This window comes from Rousettus aegyptiacus, unplaced genomic scaffold (genome assembly GCF_014176215.1).
Source record: "Rousettus aegyptiacus isolate mRouAeg1 unplaced genomic scaffold, mRouAeg1.p scaffold_m13_p_12, whole genome shotgun sequence".
NCBI classification, from domain to species: domain Eukaryota; kingdom Metazoa; phylum Chordata; class Mammalia; order Chiroptera; family Pteropodidae; genus Rousettus; species Rousettus aegyptiacus.
In genome coordinates this window covers 77,645,646-77,669,791 of record NW_023416287.1, presented here as the reverse complement: position 1 = coordinate 77,669,791, position 24,146 = coordinate 77,645,646, and the positions used below count along the sequence as shown (strand labels likewise).

The window sequence follows — 24,146 nt, the reverse complement described above, 5'->3', positions numbered from 1 at the left end:
GGTCTCCTCAGAAATTCCTTATTCCACACATACATTTTATATTACTACATTCTCACTGTTCTCACCTTTTAATGGAAGTTGTACATACGTATACAATAGATATCATTTAAAATATCTCACAATTCAAACACACATTGACATTGGCAGAGTCACAAAATATATACGCACTATTGAAATCAATTTGCCCAGAAGTGATAGCAATTGGTGGTTCTGTGAAGATTACCAAATCAAAAGATGTTAGTGAATTCGCTACTAAGAACTTTTGGTATAATTTATCATATTCAAAAACCACTCTTTTATGTTTACATTAAATACTTTAAATGCTGGAGACTAATATGTAAAATAGGTTTAATACTGTATTTGAATCATGAGTGGGAACAAAGTAAAAAAAAATCAAATAAACTGATAAAACACATTAAAAAGGACCCAAGACTAATAATAGGTGAAGATTTCCATCTGAAATAATAATTCTTGAAGATAAGGTATTTAAGATCCTAATAAATTTGATTATCACAGAGGCCCTTCTTCCCAGAGGCCTGAGGCTACCAAGTCCCTGCTGTCACTCACCAGCTGAGAACTTGGATAAGGCGTTTAACCTCCCTGTGTTTAGAGTCCCTTCTCTGTAAAACAGATTGGGTGGCAGAAGATGATTGTGAGGATTAAATATGCTGATGCATGTACGATGCTTAGAACAATGCCTAGCATATAGCGGGTGCTATCCATAAAATTTAGTTGATCATTATTTGCTAACTGTGCATACCTAACATGTTGGTGATAATTCAATGACTACATAGGAATCGACAATTTGCCAGAATCTACACTTCAAATTAGGAAAGTAAGGGAAAATAATTTTTCTAGAATATAAAAGAATATACTGAAAACTGGGGAATATATACCCACAAATTTCCCCTTAGTTTTAAAACTTTAAAAATAATGTGCTGAATGTAGGGATAACTTCCCAAACAGCCAAGTGGCAGGTAAGTTTTTTTTTTTTTTTTGGAAAGAAGATTAAATAGACATATGAGTTTATTGGCAAAAACCTATTATGGAAAGATACAAAGCATTTCAGTTATTTCACTTAATTTTTATATTTTATGCAACTCACCTATGAACACATTTCCGTATCATACCCTTATTTTTCTCTTTGAAAGGCAATTTTCCTTATTCAAAAAAGGGAAATAATTAGTTTTAAAATCTAATCAACAAAGCAGTGAGCTTTTTCTCTGCTTACATGAAAATATCCTGATTTCAGGTGAGGGGAGTTTTCTATAGCTGAATTATCTTGAATATTTTACACATTAAGAAAGTTACTTGATTTAGCTTGTCTACAGAGGATTTCTTTCATTTAGATGTCCATCAAAGTATAACTCACCAATCGGTAGAACCAAAGTACTCTGATAATGAATCAATGCCATTTTCTGTAGTCAGCAATATGCTGGTACCTGAACACGTGTCGTTTTTTCTTGGGTGGAAATATGATATTGGTTCTATTCAACTTTAGGACAGTCCCTTTAAATGGAATCCCAGGAGAGAGCTTTAAGATTTAATATTCTCAAGTATTATGTATGCTCAGCAGAGCCGATTCCATTTGGGAGAATGCAACAGAACACAGGAGCTGTTCAACAGTCTGAAGAAGTTATCTTTGAGAGATTCTGAATGGTTTTGGAAAACAAGCTACTCGAGAGAGCATTTCAATGAAGTATTTTTCCTAAGGCAAAGCTTTTCCCATTCCTCTGCCATCTCTTTTGGGCTTTCTTAGTCATCTGAATTATCTGGAAGCAGTAAATAATGCTCTGTACCCTTAATAATTATTATGCTTTGGTCTTAATTCATAGGAACTCCTTTGCAAAAGAGAATGTAGAATCTTATTTCTCTAGAGGCTGATAATATAGAGAAAGAAAAGACAAAGAATAGGGTAAGTCATGTCATAAGACAATCAAGAATAAAGAAACAAATATCCATTTAATAGCTAAGCTTTTATAAATGAAAACTGATTGCTAGGTTTTACTTAATAAGTACATTAAAAATCCACAATGTAGAACTGAAAAGTATTCTAGTTATGCAGTTCCAGAAAAATATGTATTAATTTTTGTTCTTATAAGCATCCTTTAAAAACTATACATAACAAAAATAAATAAAACCAATGTGTGTACGAACACAATTCCAGTTATCTTTTTTCATATAGAGTATATGTTCTGTGAGCACTAAACTTACACTGCACAGCACACTCAGTACTCTGGAGCAATGCCACTCCGTGCGTTCTCTGTGCCAGCAGCATGGGCATCGCCTGGGAGCGCATCAGAAATGCAGAATCTCGGGACCTGCCCCAGGCCAACTGTATCAGCAGGAGGAATCGGTTAATTCTCCAAGAGATTCAGATATCCACTTTAAGGCAGTGAGTGACTGGGAGGGCAGGGGGAGTGTGTGCGTCAGAATCACCTGGGGATCTACTGAAAACACACCTGCCAGGGCTCTGCACCTGGTGCTTCAGGGAAAGTAGGAGGAGAAGGCAGAGGCCTCTGCCACCTAGCATATAGCACAGTGATTCTGAAGCAACTTTCGGGTTAAGAATCCATCCTTTAAAATGATTTTAACCCAATTCTTTAACCCTTTTCCCATTATAGTCAATAAATTTTACAAGTATAGGTTTATAATTATACTTGTAATGTTAAACTAAAATAAAGATTCCAGCGAATATTTTGGGGGGTGATTTTGTTTTGACAAAGGTAATATGAAAAAACATAAACCTTTCATATTTAATTAAAAGAAAAAAATTGTGATCCAGTGGCGTATTTTATGAAACAAATTTTAAGACTTCTGACTTTACTTATCTGTTAAATGAATTAAACAATTGCATTTCCCATACTCCAAATGGCAATGAGATTTGGAGTGTTCTTTTAAAACATTGAATTGTACTTAAAATTATTATGAATTAATCTCTACCTTTAGGTAGAAGAAAAGATGAATATAAAAATGAAGCCCTTTTTTTCCCTAAAGAATATCACATCCAATAAACCAAGGATGGTGGAAATGTCAAATAACGTACATGCTGATATGTAGTTGTGAATAACTTTTTGTAGTTAATATTCTACAATAAGAACTTTAAAAAGTTTTGTTTCCTCAAAGCAACCATGCTAGACACACATATAGCAATACTACTACTTCTCAAAATGATTTCGGATTTTCCTTTAGAACTGTCTAGTATATAAGCCACATTAAAAAGAAACTAGTCTCACTAGCCAATTATTACCCATTTTACTGGGATTAAAAATAGCATGAATATGGACCATTAAAAATGGTCTGAACACCTTCATTCATCTCTGCTTGGTTCTAAATTAATTTTGAGGTTTCAAAAAATTAAATCTGTCTTTAATGGGGAAAGGGTTGTCACTAATGATATTCAAAGGAATATCTCATAAGAACATTCCAAAATTATCTCAAATAATAAAGAGCATCACTACTGGAACAGGGGTGTAGGTGTAATCCCTTAAGTTACATATTACTCATTTAGGTGTGAAACATGACTAATGTGTTAAAATTCATTCATCAATCATAATTTATGCATTAGGTATCCTATTCCCACTCTTTAGAATCATCTAGAAATAAAGCAAACTAAGATGTATGCTAAGCAAACCTAAATTTGTAGTTGGGCAATAAAATAGCATAATAGAAGCAATTAAATTTAAGATATTACCTTTATTAAATAAAAACGTTACACTATGATTTTATACACTGTTGAAAACAATGACTATTTTGTTTTTTGTTGTTGTTTTTTGTCTAAAGGCAGCAGTAGTTCTCATTTCTCTCTTACAGTGTAATAGTTATCTCAATTTAGTTGCAGGAAATAAATAATAAGGTAGATTTTTTTCATATTTCTTTTGATCTATCTACTGGAAAGGGATTTCGGAGCATGAAGAAGAAATAAAAGAACATTGTTTTAGATACTGACAATTTGAGAATTTGGTTAATCCAGCTTTTTCTCAAAATTCTGTGTTCATCACCACAGAAGTTTGTTTCTATTTTAGTAGCCCTAAAAGAGCTGGGTGAGAGAAGATTATTACCTATAATAGTAAACTGCAGATACCTTGGCAAGCATGAACAAGAACACAAGTGAAAACATTTACAAATACATTTTTAACATCTCTGACGTGGTATGAGCTACAAATCAGAAATGAAAGCATTATGGTTATCTGATGGCAGAGCGCCGTTGGACATTAAAACACTGTCAGTTCATCTACTTTCTACAGAAGTGTGATTCACGGGGAAAAATAAGTCAAGCAAAACACAGAAAAAACCATAAATCTGACTTTTTGTCTGGAAAAAAAAAAAAAAACAGGTTCCCTGAAGCATGGAAAGTATTTATCAGTGGGCACATCTATTCCGATATTGAGGGAGGGCTTGCTGCAGATTCTGGCCATTCATACATATCTGGCAGCAAGGAGTCATATTCACTTCGCCATATTCTTTCTCTAATGTACTTGGCCTTGTCCTCAGGTTCTGGATACCGGAAGGCCATTTTATTAGCATACAGGTATTCTGTAACCTGAAAAATAAAATAAGATTACTACTATGTAGGCTCTGAGTATAAAACTATCTGAGAGAGAAAAAGTACTATGTAAACACAGAGAAATGAATTTAAAAGAATGGCATTTTTTTTTTTTCAAAATAAAAACAGTACTTTGACTCATTTAAAAACATTTGGAAACTATTAAGTTTAAAAGATGACATAAAAATCATCAGAAATCTTACCATACGTCTTCTTTAATGTCATTCCCACCTCAAATTACTTGCATTTCCTTAATACTTTAATTCAACAAACAGTTTTAAGCTCTCTACTCTGTCTCAGTCAAGCAGATCTACTTGGGTGACCTGTCCGGCCCAGGTCCCTTTCTTTCCCCCAAAGGCCTGCTGAAACCGTAGGTAGGAGAGTCTATTTACTAGTCATAGCTGACTGGGGTGAAAACCTAACCCAAAGTGAGCTAGTTATTTTTTCTCTAGAATTTGGATTAAAAGACATCAAAACTATTATAAATTGGGGGTTGGGCACTAGAAGCATAAGGTAAAGTTAGGGCTAGAATCTAGACATGGCAACTCACCATCATGGAGTGCCAGTCATGTTCTGTGTGCTTTACGTGGATATCTCACAAGAACCACATGAGGTAAGTGTTATCATTATTATTATTTTACATCTGAGGACACCAAAGTGTGAAGAGTTTTAAGTTACTTGCTCAAGGTAGTGATGTGAGCTGTTTCAAACCCAAAGCATTCTTATGGGATCTAGATCCAAGATCCTAAACAGTTAAAATTAGATTAACTTCCCACCTAAAGACTTCAGTGAATTTCTGATCTTTGTGACCAAGCCACACATGACTGTGGTGAGTCTTAGTTTTAATGTAAAACGAGGTAGTTTGAAAAGCTTCCTTGCAGGGTAGCACAATGCCCGTCTGTTTAACAGGAAGTTCAAGTTACGGTTTTATTTTAACTTAAAAAAAAAAATAGTAATACATAGTAAAAAAAATTATTTCAAACAGTTATATCTCTCTTCCTCCTCCAATTCTGAATGATAACCACTATTAAAGTTTATATTTCAGTTTTCTTAAAGAAAAACTTTAACAAAAATATGATGGTTATTAAAAATAATCTTTGGTCTCAGAGCTCAATCTCACTATATTTTGTGATGAAAAATGTGTTTCGATTATTTTCCAGTCTATTGTAGGAAACATATTTGCACCCACAGAAAAGACTGGGACAAGGCGTGAGACTGGAGTACTCCCCGGGCACATGAGCATGCAGGAGGTGACTAGTGGCTACTGGAGTTGCTCAGTGGCTGTGGGCTGGGGTTGGGGACCAGATACAAAGCACTGCCTACTCTCCTGATCCCTCGCTCTTAAAAAGGAAAGCCTTAAAACAATTGAGAAGGAGCAAACTCTCTACCCTCGGGAAAGGGGGAAGAGATGATCCTGAGGTGGTGCTCCTATACCAACCCAAGCACAGACCTCCCATTTCCTCGTGTAGTACACCTTTCATTTAGATGTACCAGTAATCTCTTAACTGTTTTACATTATTAGGAAATGCAGGTAGATATTTATATAATTTTGGAAGGGGAGAAGGCTTTAACATTCATAAAAACGTGAGTAAACAATCCATATAATTAAGAGATCATTCCAGGAAAAACCTTTTGAAAATGGCACATCAAACAATTCCAAAAGTCAAAATTAATGACAGATGGGATAATACCTGCATCACAACAAAGAGAAGAATCACTACCCTTAATAAAGAGCTCTTATAAAGAGTATTGGAAAATAGAAACACAAATATCATAAAAACAAGCAAACGTCATAAACAGACAGTTCATGAAAGATATAATTTTTCAATAAATACAAAACAATTCTTCAATCTAAAATTCTTCAAATAAAAATGAGATATAATTTTCACCTATTAAATATGCAAGATTTAAAAAAATAATAATTCTAAGGATTGGCAAAGGTGTAATGGAAATTGGTACCTTCTTTTCTGAACATTTGGCAATATGTATCAGAAGCCTGAGCATGTTAATACCTTTGTCCTTATGATTAGAAATTTATCCTAAGGAAAAATAACTACATATACATATTAAAACTTACCTAAGGATGTTCACTACGATATTATTTCTAACAAAATGGGAAATATTCAAATGTCCAAAAATAGAGAAATGGTTAAACTAATTAAGCTATAATAACAAAGAAAATTACATGGAGCATTAGTGATCACATATGAGAATTATTATTGATTTATATGGGGAAAAGTTTACAGTATATTAAGTGGAAAAAAGTATAGTGAGAAACCAATCATAAAACTTGGCACAGGTGACTGTGCATGGTGCTGCTATGTATATACAAACTAGAAGGAAACAAATCCAAGATGATGTGGGTTACATTCTGGTAGGGAGAATATGGGCGACCTAAGTTTTCTTTATACCCTTTACATATTTCAAGTTTCCCTCTAATAAACTTATGTTACTTACATTTACTTACATAAGAAAACGCCATTAAACTTAAATGAAGAGGTAAAACTTGTTACTTACTTTAATAGCAATGTTAATAGAAACTTCCTGAATATCAGCAAGAGGTGGATAAAGACTCCCTTTAGCTAGCTCTTCATCTGTTAATTGATCTGTCAGCGCCTAAAGGGAAAACTTCATTTTACTTTTGTTTATTTACATATCAGAATAATACAGACCAATAAAATAGAAAAAGGGTTGGGGGAGCGAAAAATAATATAGGTAATACAACTCTCCTTATTTCTAGCAGGAATATAATTAAACCTCTGCAGAAATTAAAACTATTCACTACTAAATAAAGAAATAACCATATTTAAAGACTTGTTGACATATTCTACTTAACATAAGAGTTTGGCATAATTACAACAGCTATTATGAAAATAGACATTAATATTTCTGAGTTCTTCAAAACTCATTACGAAATATGAAGTTCTAATCGGCCAGTGCTCAAAATAAACCAGTAATTGTCATTAAAAAAGTGCAAGGAGTTATATTTTATCTATGCTGTCACAATATATTACCTTCAGATATATATAATACAGGTACAGTAGATGTGTTATAAATATAAAGGATTGACAGCTTACCATCAAACATTTGAAAAATCATGATTAAAAAATTTTATGCAAAAATAGATGGGCAAGTCAGAAAAGCAACAGATGAGTAACTTCCTTTCCATTCATAAGGCAGCTTTAACACATTCTCTCTCTTTTTCTCTGCTTTTAATCTTTGTAATTCATTCTTTATAAAATAACCAAACAAAATTTAAAACATTTACCTTTGCAGCTTCTAGAAAAACATGGTCACTAATGTGCCGGGTATTAGAGAGAATAACAGCTAAAGCCACTCCTAGAAAACATTTAAAATAGTTTATTTAGTTATGTCACTTTTTAAATTGTGAAAATAAATTCAGAAAACTAAAGAAGAATATATCCTACCAAAAAGAGGGAGTAACAAAAAACTATGAAGAAGTGGGATTTAGGAAACAGATTCAACTTAAAAGTAAAGGGATTAAAGGAGCCAAATAGATTCCTAGATTTAAAGTAAATTAATGGTAATCCACCCCTATCCACAAATACCGCCCCTGAAAAAACAAAGCAGCCAAGAGAAAATAGAAATTTGAGAGTTAAAATCAAATGGTCTTTGTTAACCGCTACAATTCTTATTAACTAGAAGAAATAATTTTAGAAATATCAAATGGCTTCTTAATTGTTTTTATATTTATCAAAATTAGAAAAGCATACAATTCATCAATACTTGTTACAAAAAACATTAATTCCCATCTCTAACCCTCCATTTCTTGCTCTACAGAGGCAACTGTTGTTAATTTTTTTAGCTGATTATTTTAATATTCATCTCTTTCACCCTTAAACAGCTTGCTTACAATTTTTCTGATTGATTTTTGAGTTTTAGAGATCGCTGGCTCCTTTCTGTGGAAAATAAGTATTTCGCATTCTTTCACATTTCCAGCCTTCTCTCTTCTTCCCAATTTTGTTAGAACATAATTTTGGTTGAATCAGAATTCAGTGTTTATGACTTCATACATGCTGTTCGCAGCTGAGCCATGTATTATTAAAACTGTATTATGATTACTCCTCCTCTTCTGCATAACATTTTTTCTCTCTGAAGTTACTATCCTTGACTTTGGTTTTTCAGTACTTCAAATTATCTCATGCCAAAACACTCATTCACTTGCCTAAACTTGTCTTCTAGTATTTCGGCTACCTCATGCATTTTCTTATTTTGTCCTCTAATCTCTGCTGGAGTTCCAATCTGGTCTGGCAGCTCCTCATCCTGGTAAATCCCTTTATCATCATGGGGGATTCCCCTTGCTTTTAAATCTGCTTCCTAAATCCCACATTTTCCTAGTCTTTTATTACTCCTCTTTTTGGTAGGATATATTCTTCTGCAGTCTTCTGAAAAACAATACATGGGAGATACGTTCTTTCAAATCTTGAGTTCCTGAAGACCCCTGCCCGATTTCCTCCCCCCCGCCCCAACTACTTTCCACTTTTTTGATGGTTAGTCTGGATTTAGAATTCTAGTTTGGAAATAAGTTTCCTTCTAGTTCCAGCACTGTTAGTGAGGTCCAGTGCCAATTTGATTCCAGATCCTTTTCTGGTGATTACCTTTTTATTTCATCTCTGAAGGTATATAGGATCTTTTTTTTTTTTTTTTGTACTTACTGTTTTGTCAATTTCATAACAATATGGCTTGAGGTGCATTATTTTCATACAAAATATATGGCACTTGGTGGGTGGGCCCCTCCTATTTGGAAACTTGAGTCTTTCAGTTTGGGGAAATGTTAATGAAGTCTTGATAATGTCCTTCCCTCCATTTCTATATTCTCTCTCGCTGAAATTTCCATTTTCTGATATTGTACCTTCTGGACTAGTCCTCTAATGCTCTTTATCTTCTGTCTCCTGTTCTTTGCTCTATTTCTAGGTAACTTACTCAACTTTTCCTTCTAATCCTTCTGCCACCAAATTTTTCATTTTTAAGAGCTTATGTTTGTTTACTAATTTTAAAAAAAAAATAAAATATTCTTGTTTCAGGGATATATTTTTTGTCCCTATGAGGATGTTGATGGTTTAACTTTCCTTCTTCCCACATAACTGCTGCTTTTTCCTAAACTGTCCTTTTCTGTTTGTCAACTTTAGTGTCTTTTACAAAATAAGTCTTTTGCATAAGAGACTTTCCTTAGATCACCAGTAATCTTTACGTGTTTCTCCTCTGTAAGGGTTAGGAACTAAAAAAACAACTGGTAGCCATGAACACAAGCATGGGGCTTGCCCACTCTGAGCATTCCTGTAGGGTGATCTGGCTTTTAATCTCCCTACTTTCTGGTACCTCTGTCCTCGACTGTTTCTGTTGTCTTTCACTCTGGAAAATGTTTTAAATTATTCAGAGTATCCCAACAGAGTGGGGGAGGATGGTCACCTGATTACCCAGGGATTGAAAGAAGAGGTTATTAGCTCCCTTATTTTAATCCAGCCTCCAGAAAATATATAAAATTTTCAAGTACAGATTTTGGTCCACCTACATTTAATGCAGTTACTTAAATGTTTGGGGGCAAAATCCACTGTCTTGTTATATTTGTCTTGCCTATTCCATGATCCTTTTCCTCTTTTTTCTGGTCTTTTGTTTTTTTTTTAATTCATCTCATTTCCTCCCCTATCATTCCCTTACCATAGTCTGGACATTTTTCTAGTTTTCTAATGGCTATAATAAAATTTGTAATATGCATTGTTATCTAAATTCCACATTACTTTATAATTTATCCCCCCGCCAGACAATGCAAGTCCCTTTTAACAAGTCCCTCTTAGTTTAATTCTATTTAACTGATAGGCTATTATTGTTGCACATTTTAATTTTTCTCTATATTTTTCAGAATCCCACGTCATTATTGTTTTGCTCTCTACATACAACATTCATCTTGTTTAGCTCACATATTCACAACTTTCTTTGCTCTTCATTCCTTCCTACATCTAAGCTTCTAGCTAGGATTATTTTTCTTCTGCCTAAGAAACACTTTTTTCCCCCATGAAATAAATTTAGAACTTAATAAATATTATAAAGTACACATCTTTTAAACTATTACCTACCTTGGTCAAGAAATAAATATAACGTTGCCAAGCACCCTTCTGAAACACGACCCCTTTCAGCCCTAATAGTAAAAACATTCTGACTTTTAGAGTCATCACTTCCTTGCTTTCCTTTGTAGTTTTATCATCCATGTAGCCATCCCTAAACACTACAGTTTAGTTTTGCCTGTTTTTAATACTTATTGTAATCTACATGTTCTCTTTCCCTCTCCCTCCCTGCCCACTACCACTCCCGACCACCAATTCTCTTTGCAATATGTTTGCTGAAGAAATAGGATCATTCGACTTAAAGAGTTTTTCCACTGTCCGGATGTTGCTGATTGCACTCCCATGCTCCTCTGTTCTGGCTTCAGTTAGTTTGTGGTTGGGCCTACAGGCTTCAACTGATTCAGGTTTGATTTTGGTGGGGAGACTACCTCACTGATGGTATTGTGTTCTTTTGCCAGGAGGTATAAAATGTCTGGTTGATTAACTTTTTGTGACATTAGCAGCCATTGATGCTTAATGCCTACATCCATTATTTCATTTCATTAGAGATTGTAAAATAATGGTATTATTTTTTTCAATTATAATTGACATTCAATATTGTATTCGTTTCAAGTATAAAACATAGTGGTTAGATGTTTATATAAGTTATGAAGTGATCCCTCTGATAAATCTTGTACCCACCTGATACCAATTTTGTTATTATAATATTATTACTTAAATTCTCTAAGTTGTACTTTATATCCCCATGACTATTTTGTAACTGCCAATTTGTACTTCTTAATCCTTTCACCTTTTTCATTTAGCTCCCCAACACCTCTCCCATCAGTCTGTTTTCTGTATCTATGAGTTTTTGTTTGTTTGTTTGATTTTTAGATTCCGCATATAGGTGAAATCACACATTATACTAGGTGACATGTTTCACCTAGTATAATACCCTCTAGGTCAATCCATGTTGTCACAAATGTAAGATTTCATTCATTTTTATGGCCAAGTAATATTCCATTACAAATACATACCATACCTTATTTATCCAATTGCACATTGATGGATACTTAGATTGTTTCCATATCTTGGCTACTGTAAATGATGCTGTCAATATTTGCTTTATATATTTAGGTGTTTCTGCATTGGGTGCATACATGTTTGCAAGGGCTATATCCTCTTGTTGCAATTGATCCCTTTATCATTACGAAATCTTCGTCTCTTGTCATAGCCTTTGTTTTAGTCTTTTGTCTCCTGTATTGCTACTTCAGTTTTTTTTTTCATTTCTATTTGCATGAAATATCTTTTTCCATTCCTTTCAGTTTGTATGTCTTTTGATCTGAAGTGGGTGTCTTGTAGATAGCATTTGTATGGGTCTTGTTTTCCTGCCCAGCCACTCTATGTCTTTTGAATGGAGCATTTAATCCATTTACATTTAAAATAATTATTGATAGGTATGTAGTTACTGCAATGTTATTATTCATATTTTTGATTTTTCTTTTCTTCTTCTTCTTAAAAAGTCCCTTTAACTTTTCTTATAATACTGGTTCGGCAGTGATGACCTCCTTTAGCTTTTTGTCTGGGAAGCTCTTCATCTCTCCTTTGATTCTAAATGATAGGCTTGCTGGGTAGAGTATTCTTGGTTATAGGCTCCTGCTTTTCATCACTTCAAATATTTCGTGCCAATCCCTCCGGCCTACAAAGTTTCTGTTGAGAAATCAACTGACAGTCTTATGGGAGCTCCCTTGTAGGCAACTAACTGCTTTTCTCTTGCTGCTTTTAAGATCTGGCATTTTAATTATGATGTGTCTTGGTGTGGGCCTTTGTGGGTTCTTCTTGTTTGGGACTCTCTGCCCTTCCTAAACTTGTGTAGCTGTTTCCTTTGCCCGATCAGAGAAGTTTTCAGTCATTGCTTCTTCAAACAGTTTTTTATCCCTCACTCTCTCTCTTCTTGAATCCCTATGATGCACATATTGTTACGCCTGATGTTGTCTCAGGTCTTATAAACTATCCTCATTTTAAAAAATTCTTTTTCTGTTTGGCTATTCTGATTGGATATTTTGCAATACCTTGTCTTCCAAAATCACTGATTCAATCCTCTGCTTCATCTAATCTGCTGTATTATTTTTCATTTTGGATACTGTATTCTTCGTTTCTGACTGTTTTTTATGCTTTCTATCTCCTTTTTTACATTTTCTGTCTCCACTGAAGTTCTCACTGAGATCATTTATTCTTCCAAGTTCACTGAACATTTTTATAATCAGTGTTTTGAACTAAGCACCTGATAGATTGCTTGCCTTTTTGTTTAGTTTTTCTTTCTTGAGTATTGTCCTGTTTTTGTTTTTTTTTTTCATTTGGGACATGTTTCTTTTTCTCATTTTGGCTACTTCCCTGTGCTTGCTTCTATGAATTAGATATATCTGCTACATCTCCAAGTCTTGGCAGAGTAGCCTTATGTCCTGTGGGGCCCAGTGGCTCATGTTCTCCGGTCATCTGAGCTGGGTGCCCAGGGGTATCCCTTGTGTGGGTTATGTGTGTTATCCTATTGTAGTTGAGCCTTAATTACTGTTGATACATCAGTAGGTGCGACTGACCCTCAGGCTGACTGGCTGTAAGGACTGGCAATGACTACAGAGGACAAGCTGCTGTGCAGAGGCTGACCTTATAGAACGGGATTTGCTTTAGTGGGCCTTTGGCGCCTGCTACATCTACCCTTTGGCTGTGTCATTTGTGGTGCTAACTGGGTGGTGCTCTGGTGTGGTCTGAAGCCAACCACTACCAATTGTTGGTTCTGGAGCCTCTTGGGAGGGGCTCCAGTGCAAGTCAAGGTCAGTTACTGCCTATATCTGGCCTGGGGCTAACCGGTAAGGGCTACAAAGTGATCTGTGGTTGGTAGCTGCCTGTGCTGGGCCCAGAGGTGCCAGGGAGTGGTTATGCTATGAACTAAGACTGTCTGCCACTAGTGCCAGGGGTAGGGCTGACGGTTGTTTGGGGTTTGTGGCCTTTAAGATATTTTAGGAAAGTCCACAGGGTGGCCCAGGCTAGGTTTCTGAAAGAGGATGGGTTGGGCAGGTGAACTGTGTGGGTGGGTGGGTCTCAGAGAATCACCAGGGTAGGGTGAGAGCAGTGTTATCCAGGTTCATGGAGTCTCAGACTTGCCCTCTTCCACCCTCTGCTGCCATCTGCTCCTGCAGGATGTGCAGGTGGAGGGCTCACCAATAGCGCCTGCTGGCAATTTAGTCCTGAGAGAGCTCCCCCTTTAGCCTTCATCCTGAAGCAAGATAATTCAGTTCCTCCCTATATATATCCCTGGTGCTTTTCGAGTTGCTGTCCCTTCTCTGGAGCTAATGGGGAGTGTTTATGAGTAAGCCAGCTAGTCTGTGCTCAGGGCCTTTTAAGTGGACACCTGAATCTACAGCAGCCCTTTGTCTCATGCAGACTGAGTCCCTGGTGATTTTCCCAGCCAGGTGCTGTGAAGACTCTTCTTCCTGGCACTGGGTTGGGACCCCTTGCTCCTCAGTGGGGACCTCAGTAGCCCAGATATCCCTCTGACTCCCAGCTGCCACATGTGGGTGTGGGACCACCCCTCCTACCAATCTTTTTATTTATATCTTTAGTTATAGGAGTCCATTCAGCTAGTTTTCGGGTGGTTCTCAAGAGTGGTTGCCATGAAATCTTAATTAGACTATGAATCTACCAAACTATCAAGCAAGAGGACAAAATACATTTTTAAAGGTGTAATAACTCAGGAAATTTTCATCCATGCTTTATTTAAAAAAAAGAAAGTACTTAAAGATGTATTCCAGAAAAAAAAAAAAAAAAGACTAAGAGAGGAACAACACACATGTACAAGAGAGAGAAGAGGAAAGCAAGACAAAAATGAAGAAAGCTGGCAAGAAATTAAAAAATTCATTATATTTGACACTTGAAAGACTGAGTGTTCAAAATTCTGGGATACAGAACTGCATATTCTAGTCATCAAAACACACTCTCATTTAGACAATAAATAATATTTATGTGATCATGTAATTTCAGAATCAATCCAAAAATAAAGCATGGAAGACAACAGAATACAACATAAATATCCAAAAATCTCTCTACAATGAGAAATATTCACTAACCAAAATTGAGAGATGGAATGAGAAAAAAAAAAAAAAAACTTTTTTTTCATTTTTCACTGTGGCAAGCTAAAAACTATCTCAAGTTGCTAACGAAAGCTCTCTAAGTATGTTATTATATAAAGGTAACTACCAGGAAAACTAAAAGTAGTAATAACAAAAACTGAGAGTCGGAGAGAGGAAGTACAGTATTTGAAGGTATGTGTGTGCCTCGGACCGTGATCACAGTTGAGTACTGTGATAAGGAGGTACACCAAGAGGAAACAAAGAAGGTTAAATAATTTTATAACATTCTGTTCCTTTTGCATATTTTGAAACCATGTAATACATTATTTCTAAAATAAAAACAAATTTAATGAACAATATGAACATATACATTTTCAGAGGAAACAGATTAAGTTAGATTTCCTGAATTCCTTCAGTTTCTCTGCATATTCATACCAAAATCCTATAAGTACTATTGTTCATTTTAATCTTAAATTCTAAAGAATTTAATGAAGTATTTATATGTAATTAATTAGTACACTATAACATAAATAATGGTGGCACTTACCTGGAAAAATATATACATTGTTTCCTTGACCTGGTGTAAACAGCTGACCATCACTGAGTTTCACTGGCCCAAATGGACTGCCACTGGCGAACAAACACCTTCCCTGTTAAGAAACAAAATAACCTCAATTTTATTACTTTACATGGACTAGAAAACTGAAGTAAACTCAAATAAAGACTATAGTAAAGCAGACCAATGTTACTTGCAGACAGACATAATTTATATATAACATAATCCTTTCACTAAAATCCATACTGAGGTTTGTTTCATGCATATCACATATTTGAAGAAAGTTGGAAAATGTCCATTAAATTTTTAAAAACATGACACTTCCATTTCCTTAAAAAAATTTTTTTAAATGTAAATGGCCAATAACTATCATCCTAAATATTAAAGACTGATGTAAATACCTGTGAATGAAGGGGAAAAGATCAAAAATTAAATTGCTACCAATTACTATACATCTGCTTTTCTTGGCTGTGTACCGGGGGCTTTCTACGTATTAACTCAGTTAATGTAGCCTACATAAAACCTTTATGAGGTTATCATCATCTCCAGTTCACTGATAAAATAAAATCAGAGCACTAAGGTTTAAATATTTCCAAGTACTTTGTAAAAAGTCATAAATCACAATTGTAGCAGTTAAACTGGAATCCAGATTTTTTATAACTCCAAAGCCCATGGTCTTTTTGTTATGCTATAATGACACTGGTGTAACCACACTACTGTCCCTAGAAAAAACAGCATGTTGCCTTGTTAAAGAGTAACACCAAGACACCTCTCTGCTGAAAACAAAAGATGAAAAATGTAAGCGGTAACTCAAAATATATAAATGTATGCCATTATTTTATGTAATATCAAGAAATTAAACTATGGCACAATGCTTTTTTTATCATTTTTAAGAGATGACCCAATTTCAATGTTATAAAAATTAAGAAAAAAGTTTCATCTTAAATCCGGAGAAAGTACATGAAACTAGTCTCCTTGAGGAGTTTTTATTTATTCCAATAATGTATATATAGCACAATCATATTTATTCTTTCAAAAATTAAAATTCTTAAATGTTTGAACAGTCTTCTAGTAACATACTACTATTGCTCAAAATATTTAAATTTTTTTTGTTTTTTGGAAATGCCAAAGCCATGATACATTGGGTGTATTTATCCAATAGTCATTGCATAAGACTCAGATTTCACTTGAAACTCATTGATTTTATTAAATTATATTAAAAAAAGACACGATTTAATTTTGGGGGCAATAAGCAATAGTTTTAAGTAGTAAAGACTGGCAAATAGAATGAACAATCAAGCTAAAAGCAGTACCATGCTTTGGTAAAAGGTAAGACAGTATACTTAAGAGGTTGATTTCATTTTGATATGTATATGCTGACTTTGAGGATGATTTCAAAAAAAAAGATTTCAACAAGTATTTTAACCGTTGGAAATAAATATTCAAGAGACTTTATTTTGGCAATATAGAAAAGCAAAATCTGTGCCTGACAGTCTGAGCAGCAAAAATATCAGTAGTCTCACGATGTCAGAGAGAGAAAAAGTTCAGTGACCACTAGGGTGAGGGATGCTGATAAATACCCGAGGGCTGTGATTCATACCTAAAGTGGTACACGTAAGGAGAAAGGATAAACTGTGGAACGAGATTAGGTCTCACAGGGACTGTGTTGTGATTAGATTATGACGAGGGGCCCAGGCTAACGGCCACCAGAGATAAGGGCAAAAGCCCCTCTGAAGGAAGGAAGCTTCATCCAGAGCCTCGAATTACTGCTATAGTTCTTCATCCATGCTATCTAGCACTCAATAAAGAAACAAGCGAAAAATAAAACTAAACTTTAACAAAAAAGACAAGGACTGCATAAACCAATAGGAAAGAAAGACAGATAATAGAAATGGACTGAGTAAGATATTTCTTACTATCAGACATTAACTCTGATTAGAATTCATATATTCAAGAAATTAAATACAAGAGAGAAAATTTTGGCCAAAAATTGCAAGTCAATCAAAAGGAATAAATAAGTATTTAAAAATTATTAAAATTGTGAGCTGTGATGATACCGATTATAATTTTTTAAATCCTTAACTTTTGAGGAAGATACTATATTTAAAATTAAATGATATGATGTCTGTGTGATCTGCTTCAAAATAATCTGGGGTGTGTAGAATGTAGAACAAGACTGGCGAAGAGTTGATTATTTTTGAAGGCAGATATTGGCACATGTCAGTTAATTATACTAGTCTCTACTTTTGTATGTATTTGAAATCTTCTATAAAAAAACTTTTTAAATAGATTGGGGACAAAAACATTTATCTCCACATTTATCTAACAATGATTACTGCTGGATATCATTGTAAAGAAGCCTTTAAAAATCACTTCCTATACACCTGAAACTAATATAAAATAATTCTGAATGTCAACTCTAATTGAAAAAAAAAATTAAAAACAAAAAGTTTGTGTTAAAATGAAAATGACTTCCTAGAGCTGCACAAAAATCGCTTACAAGAACAATACAGAAAGTGATTACATTGTAGAAATTATAAGCATATTCCTACAGAACACTAGGAAGAAAACAATTGTCCTAATGGTATATAAGCAGAGAGTTATAACTGGGATATAACCCAATAAGTGGCAGTATCAAAGAATGCAAAAGAACTAAATCTTAAACAATTTAGATAAAAGTAAAAATTTGTTACAGACAGCTGATGACTCAAAAAAATAGTCCTCATAAAGATAAACACTGGTGAAAAACAGGTAAAGAGGGTAAGAATTGTTTCTTGAAATGTGAGGGCAAGGAAGCAGTATTTGTAAACTGATTATTTCTATAACATGTGCTTTTAAGTCTTTGTCACTAAATTAATAAATTACTATAAAAAGAATCAAATAGAAATTCTACAAATGAAAAATACAGTAAAATTAAGACCTTGACAACAGATTAGCACAGCTAAAAAGAGACTATGCAAACTGGAAAATAAGTCAAAAGAAAATCACCAGCTTGAAACACACAGCAAGCAAACAGGATGACATACATTGGAAATAGTGTAAGAGATATATGACATATGGTGAAAAACTCTAAACATTCACATAATTAGAGTCCCACGAGAGGAGAGAGGATGTGGCCAAATCAGGGATATTTCCAAAATAACTTCCCTTACCCTCCAAAAAAGGATATTAAGCCACATATCCAAGAGCTCTACAATCCACAAGTGGAAATAAAGACAAAGAAAACTACGCGTAGGTCCACTGCAGCAAAACTGCTTAAACCCAAGACAAAATGATGTGTGTCAAAAGAAAAACAGAAGTCAGATGACAACAGGATATCTTTAAAGTGTTGAAATAAAGTAGTTACCAATTTTTGCTTCTAATCACAGTGAAAATATTCTTCAAAATGAAGGCAAAATAAAGAAATTATCAAGAGAATTCATCAGACCCATATTAAGGAAAGTTCTGGAAGAAGGAAAATGATCTTAGATAGAATTCTGCACAATATGAAGGAAAGATGAGTGGCAACAGCAAATACTAAAATGTAGGTAAATCTAAATAAATAGTTTTTGTTTAAAACGACAATGTCTTTTGGGGTTTAAAATATAGAGAATTAAAATGTTCAACAGCACAAAAGGCATGAGGATGTTAAAATACAGTTATGAGGTCATTACTTTTCAGAAGTGTTACAAGCAATAACATATCAGAATTTGATCATTCATGGACACATGTTGTAATTTCCAGAGTAACCAAGAACAGAATTATGCAAGAATGTATAACTACCAGGCTAATTGAGGGAAAATAACAGACAACCAATTCATGCAGTTTTTACTGATTAATACCTCTGTATATGTATATGCTTCTTCAGCCGTGCACTCAGCCTTTGCTGTAGGATTACTTAAGGCAAATATTATAGGCCTTTCATTGATATCAGCCATAGCTTTGAGTACATCAGGAGTAAAAAGTCGGCCAGCTCCGGCAACTCCTGTAATAAATAAGGGGGAAAAGAACAACTTCATTACAGGTAAAATAAAGCAATTCTTATCAACGGCATTTCTAGAATAGGCTTAACATAACAAAAGCAGAGCCTTAGATCCCATTACAAAGATAGATTTTGCATTGCTGAGATAATGCTATAGGTAACAAAATCCCAAATCTGAAACTTACTGGATTTCATTAACCAATGTCACTATAATAAAAAAATAATAATAAATTTTTAAAAATAAGAAAAGACAACAAAATGCTAAGTTTTCACTTAAATATCTACCATCCACCCCAGACAGAGTAAACTGTGGAAAATAAAAGAGTATAAGACTAATACATCACTATGTCTAATTAAGAAGATAAAACTTGCTATGGCATGGATGAACTTTAAGGATATTATGCTAAGTAAAGTAAACCAGCCACAAAAAGACAAATACTGCATGATTCCAGTTATATGAGGTACCTAGAGTAGCCCAATTTGTAGGTATGGAAAGCAGAATGGTGGTTACCAGGGGTTGGGGGATGTAGTTGTTTAATGGGCCGAGAGTTTCAGATTTGTGAAATGAAGAGTTCTGGAGATTGGCTGCACAACAATGCGAACATACTTAATACTACTGATCTGTACACTTAAAAATTCATGTTACATGTATTTTATCGCAATTGAAAAATGTAAAAAACAAAGAAGATAACTTGCAACTCAAGGGTTAAATTGTTAAACTCTGTGGTACTTGTTACAAAATAATTTAGAAGGGATAAAAGATCATGTTGACTAAAGCAACCCACATCCTCAATACAGTTCAGTTTAATGACTTTTTAGTAAGCCCCTACAATGTCTCAGACACTGTATTAGACCATTAGGATATAAAACTGAGTATAATACAAGCGCCTTATAGTTAAAAGAAAAACAAAAAAAGTAAACAGAAAACCATAAAACCTGGAACGGGTGCTAAGTATGCATTGTTAAAGGAGGCACAGAATGGAGGAAGAATATTTTGCCCAGTGTGGGAATCCAGGGATGACTTAAGTGATGCCTCTGCTAAGAACTTATCCAGTTCATCCGGTAGAAAGACTTATACTCAGTAGTTAACATAATTAAATTTTAATTCCGTATTATAGACTGTCATATAATTAAGAAAAACACTGATCTGGCTGGAGCCCAGTTTTAGTGCTTGCTGTCACTCCTGACTATATGAAATATTCACAAATCTTGGGCAAGTTGCTTAACATCTCTGTGCCTGTTTTTCTTATGTAAAAAAGGAATTTATAGTCAGTGTTTTAGCATGTGGAGGTTTATGGTCATATTCTTAGGAGTCTATCAGTTCTAAAATAATTTTCTCTTTTTGTTTCCTGACTCTCCAGGGATGGAGTCAATGCACAGATTCTTAGTCTAGATGATTTTTAAAATTTCTTTTTGCTCTAAAAATTATGAGTTATAATCAACAAAGAAACTAATAATGACATACTTTTCCTGACTATAGAAACTTCACTGTGACTATTAAACATTCAATAGGGATCTTACATGAATCTGATAAAATTCAAAGAAAAATTATAGATACGAATCTTACAACTATACAGGAAATGAAATAGCTCCTCTTTTAAAGACTGTTACATTTTCTGCTATGAAGATAATGCCATGTTGGCATAGTCTCAGGGCAGCGATGCAATACCTGACTCTGAAAATGTACCAAAGCTTTTAGCTTTGTTGCCAATGAAAATCTTTAACTCCGCATAGGATTTACTTGATACAGTCTGTCAAATGACCTTGGTCTTTTCCAGGTTTTGAGACCAATAGTCATACCAATTCTAAAAACAAAGCAAGATTGATTCGATGGCTTCTGGCAATTTAAAATACAAGCAACGTACATTAACTGAATTTTACACACTGTAACGAAAATGCTATCCCAGAAAACATCATACATGCTGAAAACTATGGAAAATCTATCATTTCATTTTTATTAATCCCACATGGTAGTTATGACTGGTAAAACAGAGTTAAGAGAATGATTTGTCAACAACTTTACTTACCAATTATAGTTGAAGGCTTAAGTATGTTTACTGCCTCTTCAAAAGTGTCAGGGATGTTGTCTGGGGCTGAGTGAGCAAATGGTTCCTGATGACAGTCTATTTTAGCTCTCCGTCCCTGAATTTTTACATAAAATACAATATTTTTTTTTGGTAAATGCTCACTGAGGATTAACTGAATCAGATACTACTACAATAGGAATGCATTTTCATTTACTTTCCCCTTCAACCCCCATATCCTCTAATTCTATCTTCATAGTATCCATAAACTCAAATATAAAACATAAATCAAATTCCTATACAACCAGAAACTTTCTAATCCCTCTCAAAAATGCATTTACTCTGTAAATTTCTCCTAAATCCATTATGGCACAGAGGCCTACAATCCCTTATCTGGGCTTGATGCTGGAATTCAGAATTTTTCATATTTTAGGAATGTGTTATGATAATGTATCAAATATTACAAATACTCCTGAATGGGTAACCCACAATGGAACAAAACTTACGAAGAGTCACACCAAGTACAAAAAGTTAAGACTACAAAGAGCCTCTCTGGTTTTGTTACCAGATAAGTTCAGGTCAGTCAGATTTGTTACCAGATGAATTTCAGAAAAAAAAAAAACAATGGGATTTCAGAGCTTTTAGAATTTCAGAATTGCACGTGGACTATCAAGAGTTCAGAAACAAGAGGAATAGGGAATTATGGTTCTAGATGGCTAAATAAAGAAAAATGCTTTCCTCTCCAAAACCCTAGTCACAAACTATAAGAAGTAAGTCCTTAGCAGTGTCACAAAGCCAGGAGAGGTCCAGTGACAAACTAAAACAATGAAGAATTTCTCAATAGGTTAAAGGAGGCAAAACACATTACATGCAAAAACTAACCAGGCTGAGAAATCTATATCCTTATTAGGGCAAAAAAGAAGATGTCCCCTGCAAAGGTGAATTTTTCCATCGCAGCTCCAGAACAACCCCAGATATAAAACCAGCAGCGGCTGGGAAAAACTGCACGCCATCATCGGTTGGCTGGGAAATTAATTAAATGCACTGAACTATAGCCTCATCAGAGTCAGGTTCTTAGAATAGTGGCTTCTTATGCTTGTACTCCATGAGGACCAGAGCTCTCTCGCACGGTGGTTCAACAGGAAACTCTCAAAGTCTCAAAAGGAGGGCAGTGTTTTAGGTCACCAGGAATGACTGAAATCTATAGATCAAGCTTCTTGTACGGCCTAAAAAGAAAATATACTCTTAACCTGCAGATGAACAGGGGATTCTCACCTGTGCTAAACAATACTATAATTATTGAAGACCTGACTTGTTATAAGTATGATCATTACAAAACATTTGAAAAAACTAACATCACAAAAAGAAGCATCAAACTAATTGTGTACCAGTAGAAATACATATCATCCTCCCAATAGCCTTCTAAAAGTATGATGTCTTACAATCCTTGCATCTTTGATACAAGCAAATGTAGCAGTTACAGCTCACCTGAGAGGGAGCTCACCTGAATGGCTAAGAGCACAGGTTTCACAGGTTACTGGGGTATGAACCCTATCGCCATCAATTATGATCTGATGACCTTGGAAAAGTCACCTGACCTTTTTACATTTTAGTTTCCTTATTTGTAAAATTCTGTAGGATTTTTGAGAAGATCAAATGAAATAATATATGTAGTTTTAGCATGATGTCTGGTATTTTTTAAACTACTAGTATTTTAAATTATGCTTAATTAAAGCACACAGGATTTTTCACTCACACACTTTAATTTTTTATTTTATTTTCCGTACCAATAGAATATTGGTACTAATTAAGAAGAAAAGATTTCAGAACTAGAGCAAAGTACATTGAGATAAGATTGCTCCAAAGGCATAAATGACTTTTTCTTCTTTTGTAAATGAACATATTCTAAATGCGGTTTCTATGTCAGAGGTGAGGAGGCAAGAAGTTTACTTTCATATTTTCCTATAAGAGGGCTTATTTATTTTAAACAAAGAGTGATTATTTAATTTCCTTAGAGGGAAAAGGATATAAATGAAATGTAACTGCCACATCACTATATATGGCAAAAAATATAACGGCATTGTGTACAAGATAGGTTTAATTATGAAAGTTACCTAAACTGGCAAGAATGTCCAAAGGTCACTAAACTAACCTGAAATAAAAGCTATTTGTTATCCATGAATTGGCTTCAGGAATATGAACCATTTGTGGGGAAAGGGTCCATAGACTTCTATTAAATTGCTAAGGGAATTATGATCGCCAAAGAATTAATGAATTTTTGATCAAACATCAGATGTCCTGCTAACCATTTAACTAGAAATTTCTAAGTTCCCATTAAAAACCTAGTTTTAGAAGGGTCAAGTACAATCTTATTTGTATGATTATTTGATCTCTGAAGAGTCAGAGGATAAAACAAGAACAAATAAGTCTGGCGCCAAAATAGAGTTTATGATTTGAATATGAAGCAAGTGTCTTCGTAAAGGGCACAAGTTTGAGACTGAAGGATTTCTGTGAGAGAATACTGGAAGGTCCACAACTAGTCCAATACGGATAGTCTAGCGAAAGACAAGATTTTAAGAATTGGTAATAGTTTAAAAATCAAACTAAAACTATCATTACAACATTCTTTTGCTTCTTCAAGTTTTTAATACTTTACCTTAATTAATAAACCAAATTTGTCAAACATCCAAATTTTCTTTTGTGCGTCTTCTTCTGAAAGGCCATTTTCTACCATAGACATAACTATAAGATTTGCAATTCCAAGAGCAGCCTGTCCAAAAAAACATAAATTTAAAAAGTAAAGACTAGAGTATGATGCAAAATTTGAATTACTTTATATATGAATGTTATATCTTAAGAAAAACTTTTGC

General features: G+C 34.3%; 1 protein-coding gene across 3 annotated transcripts in view; it reads right to left on the bottom strand.

Moving 5' to 3' along the window:
- Window positions 1-3,676: 3,676 nt before the first annotated feature.
- Window positions 3,677-24,146, bottom strand: part of ME2 (malic enzyme 2) — a 49,612-nt gene continuing 29,142 nt past the window's right edge. For all 3 annotated transcript variants that reach the window (XM_016148773.2, XM_016148774.2, XM_016148772.2), the window contains 7 exons: window positions 23,933-24,046; window positions 21,280-21,394; window positions 19,113-19,255; window positions 15,283-15,385; window positions 7,815-7,885; window positions 7,064-7,162; window positions 3,677-4,543 (listed from right to left, as the gene is read on the bottom strand). In XM_016148773.2, coding sequence (XP_016004259.1) covers window positions 4,376-4,543; window positions 7,064-7,162; window positions 7,815-7,885; window positions 15,283-15,385; window positions 19,113-19,255; window positions 21,280-21,394; window positions 23,933-24,046 — 813 coding nt within the window. In that variant the 3' untranslated portion in view covers window positions 3,677-4,375. The remainder of the gene's footprint in view (window positions 4,544-7,063; window positions 7,163-7,814; window positions 7,886-15,282; window positions 15,386-19,112; window positions 19,256-21,279; window positions 21,395-23,932; window positions 24,047-24,146) is intronic.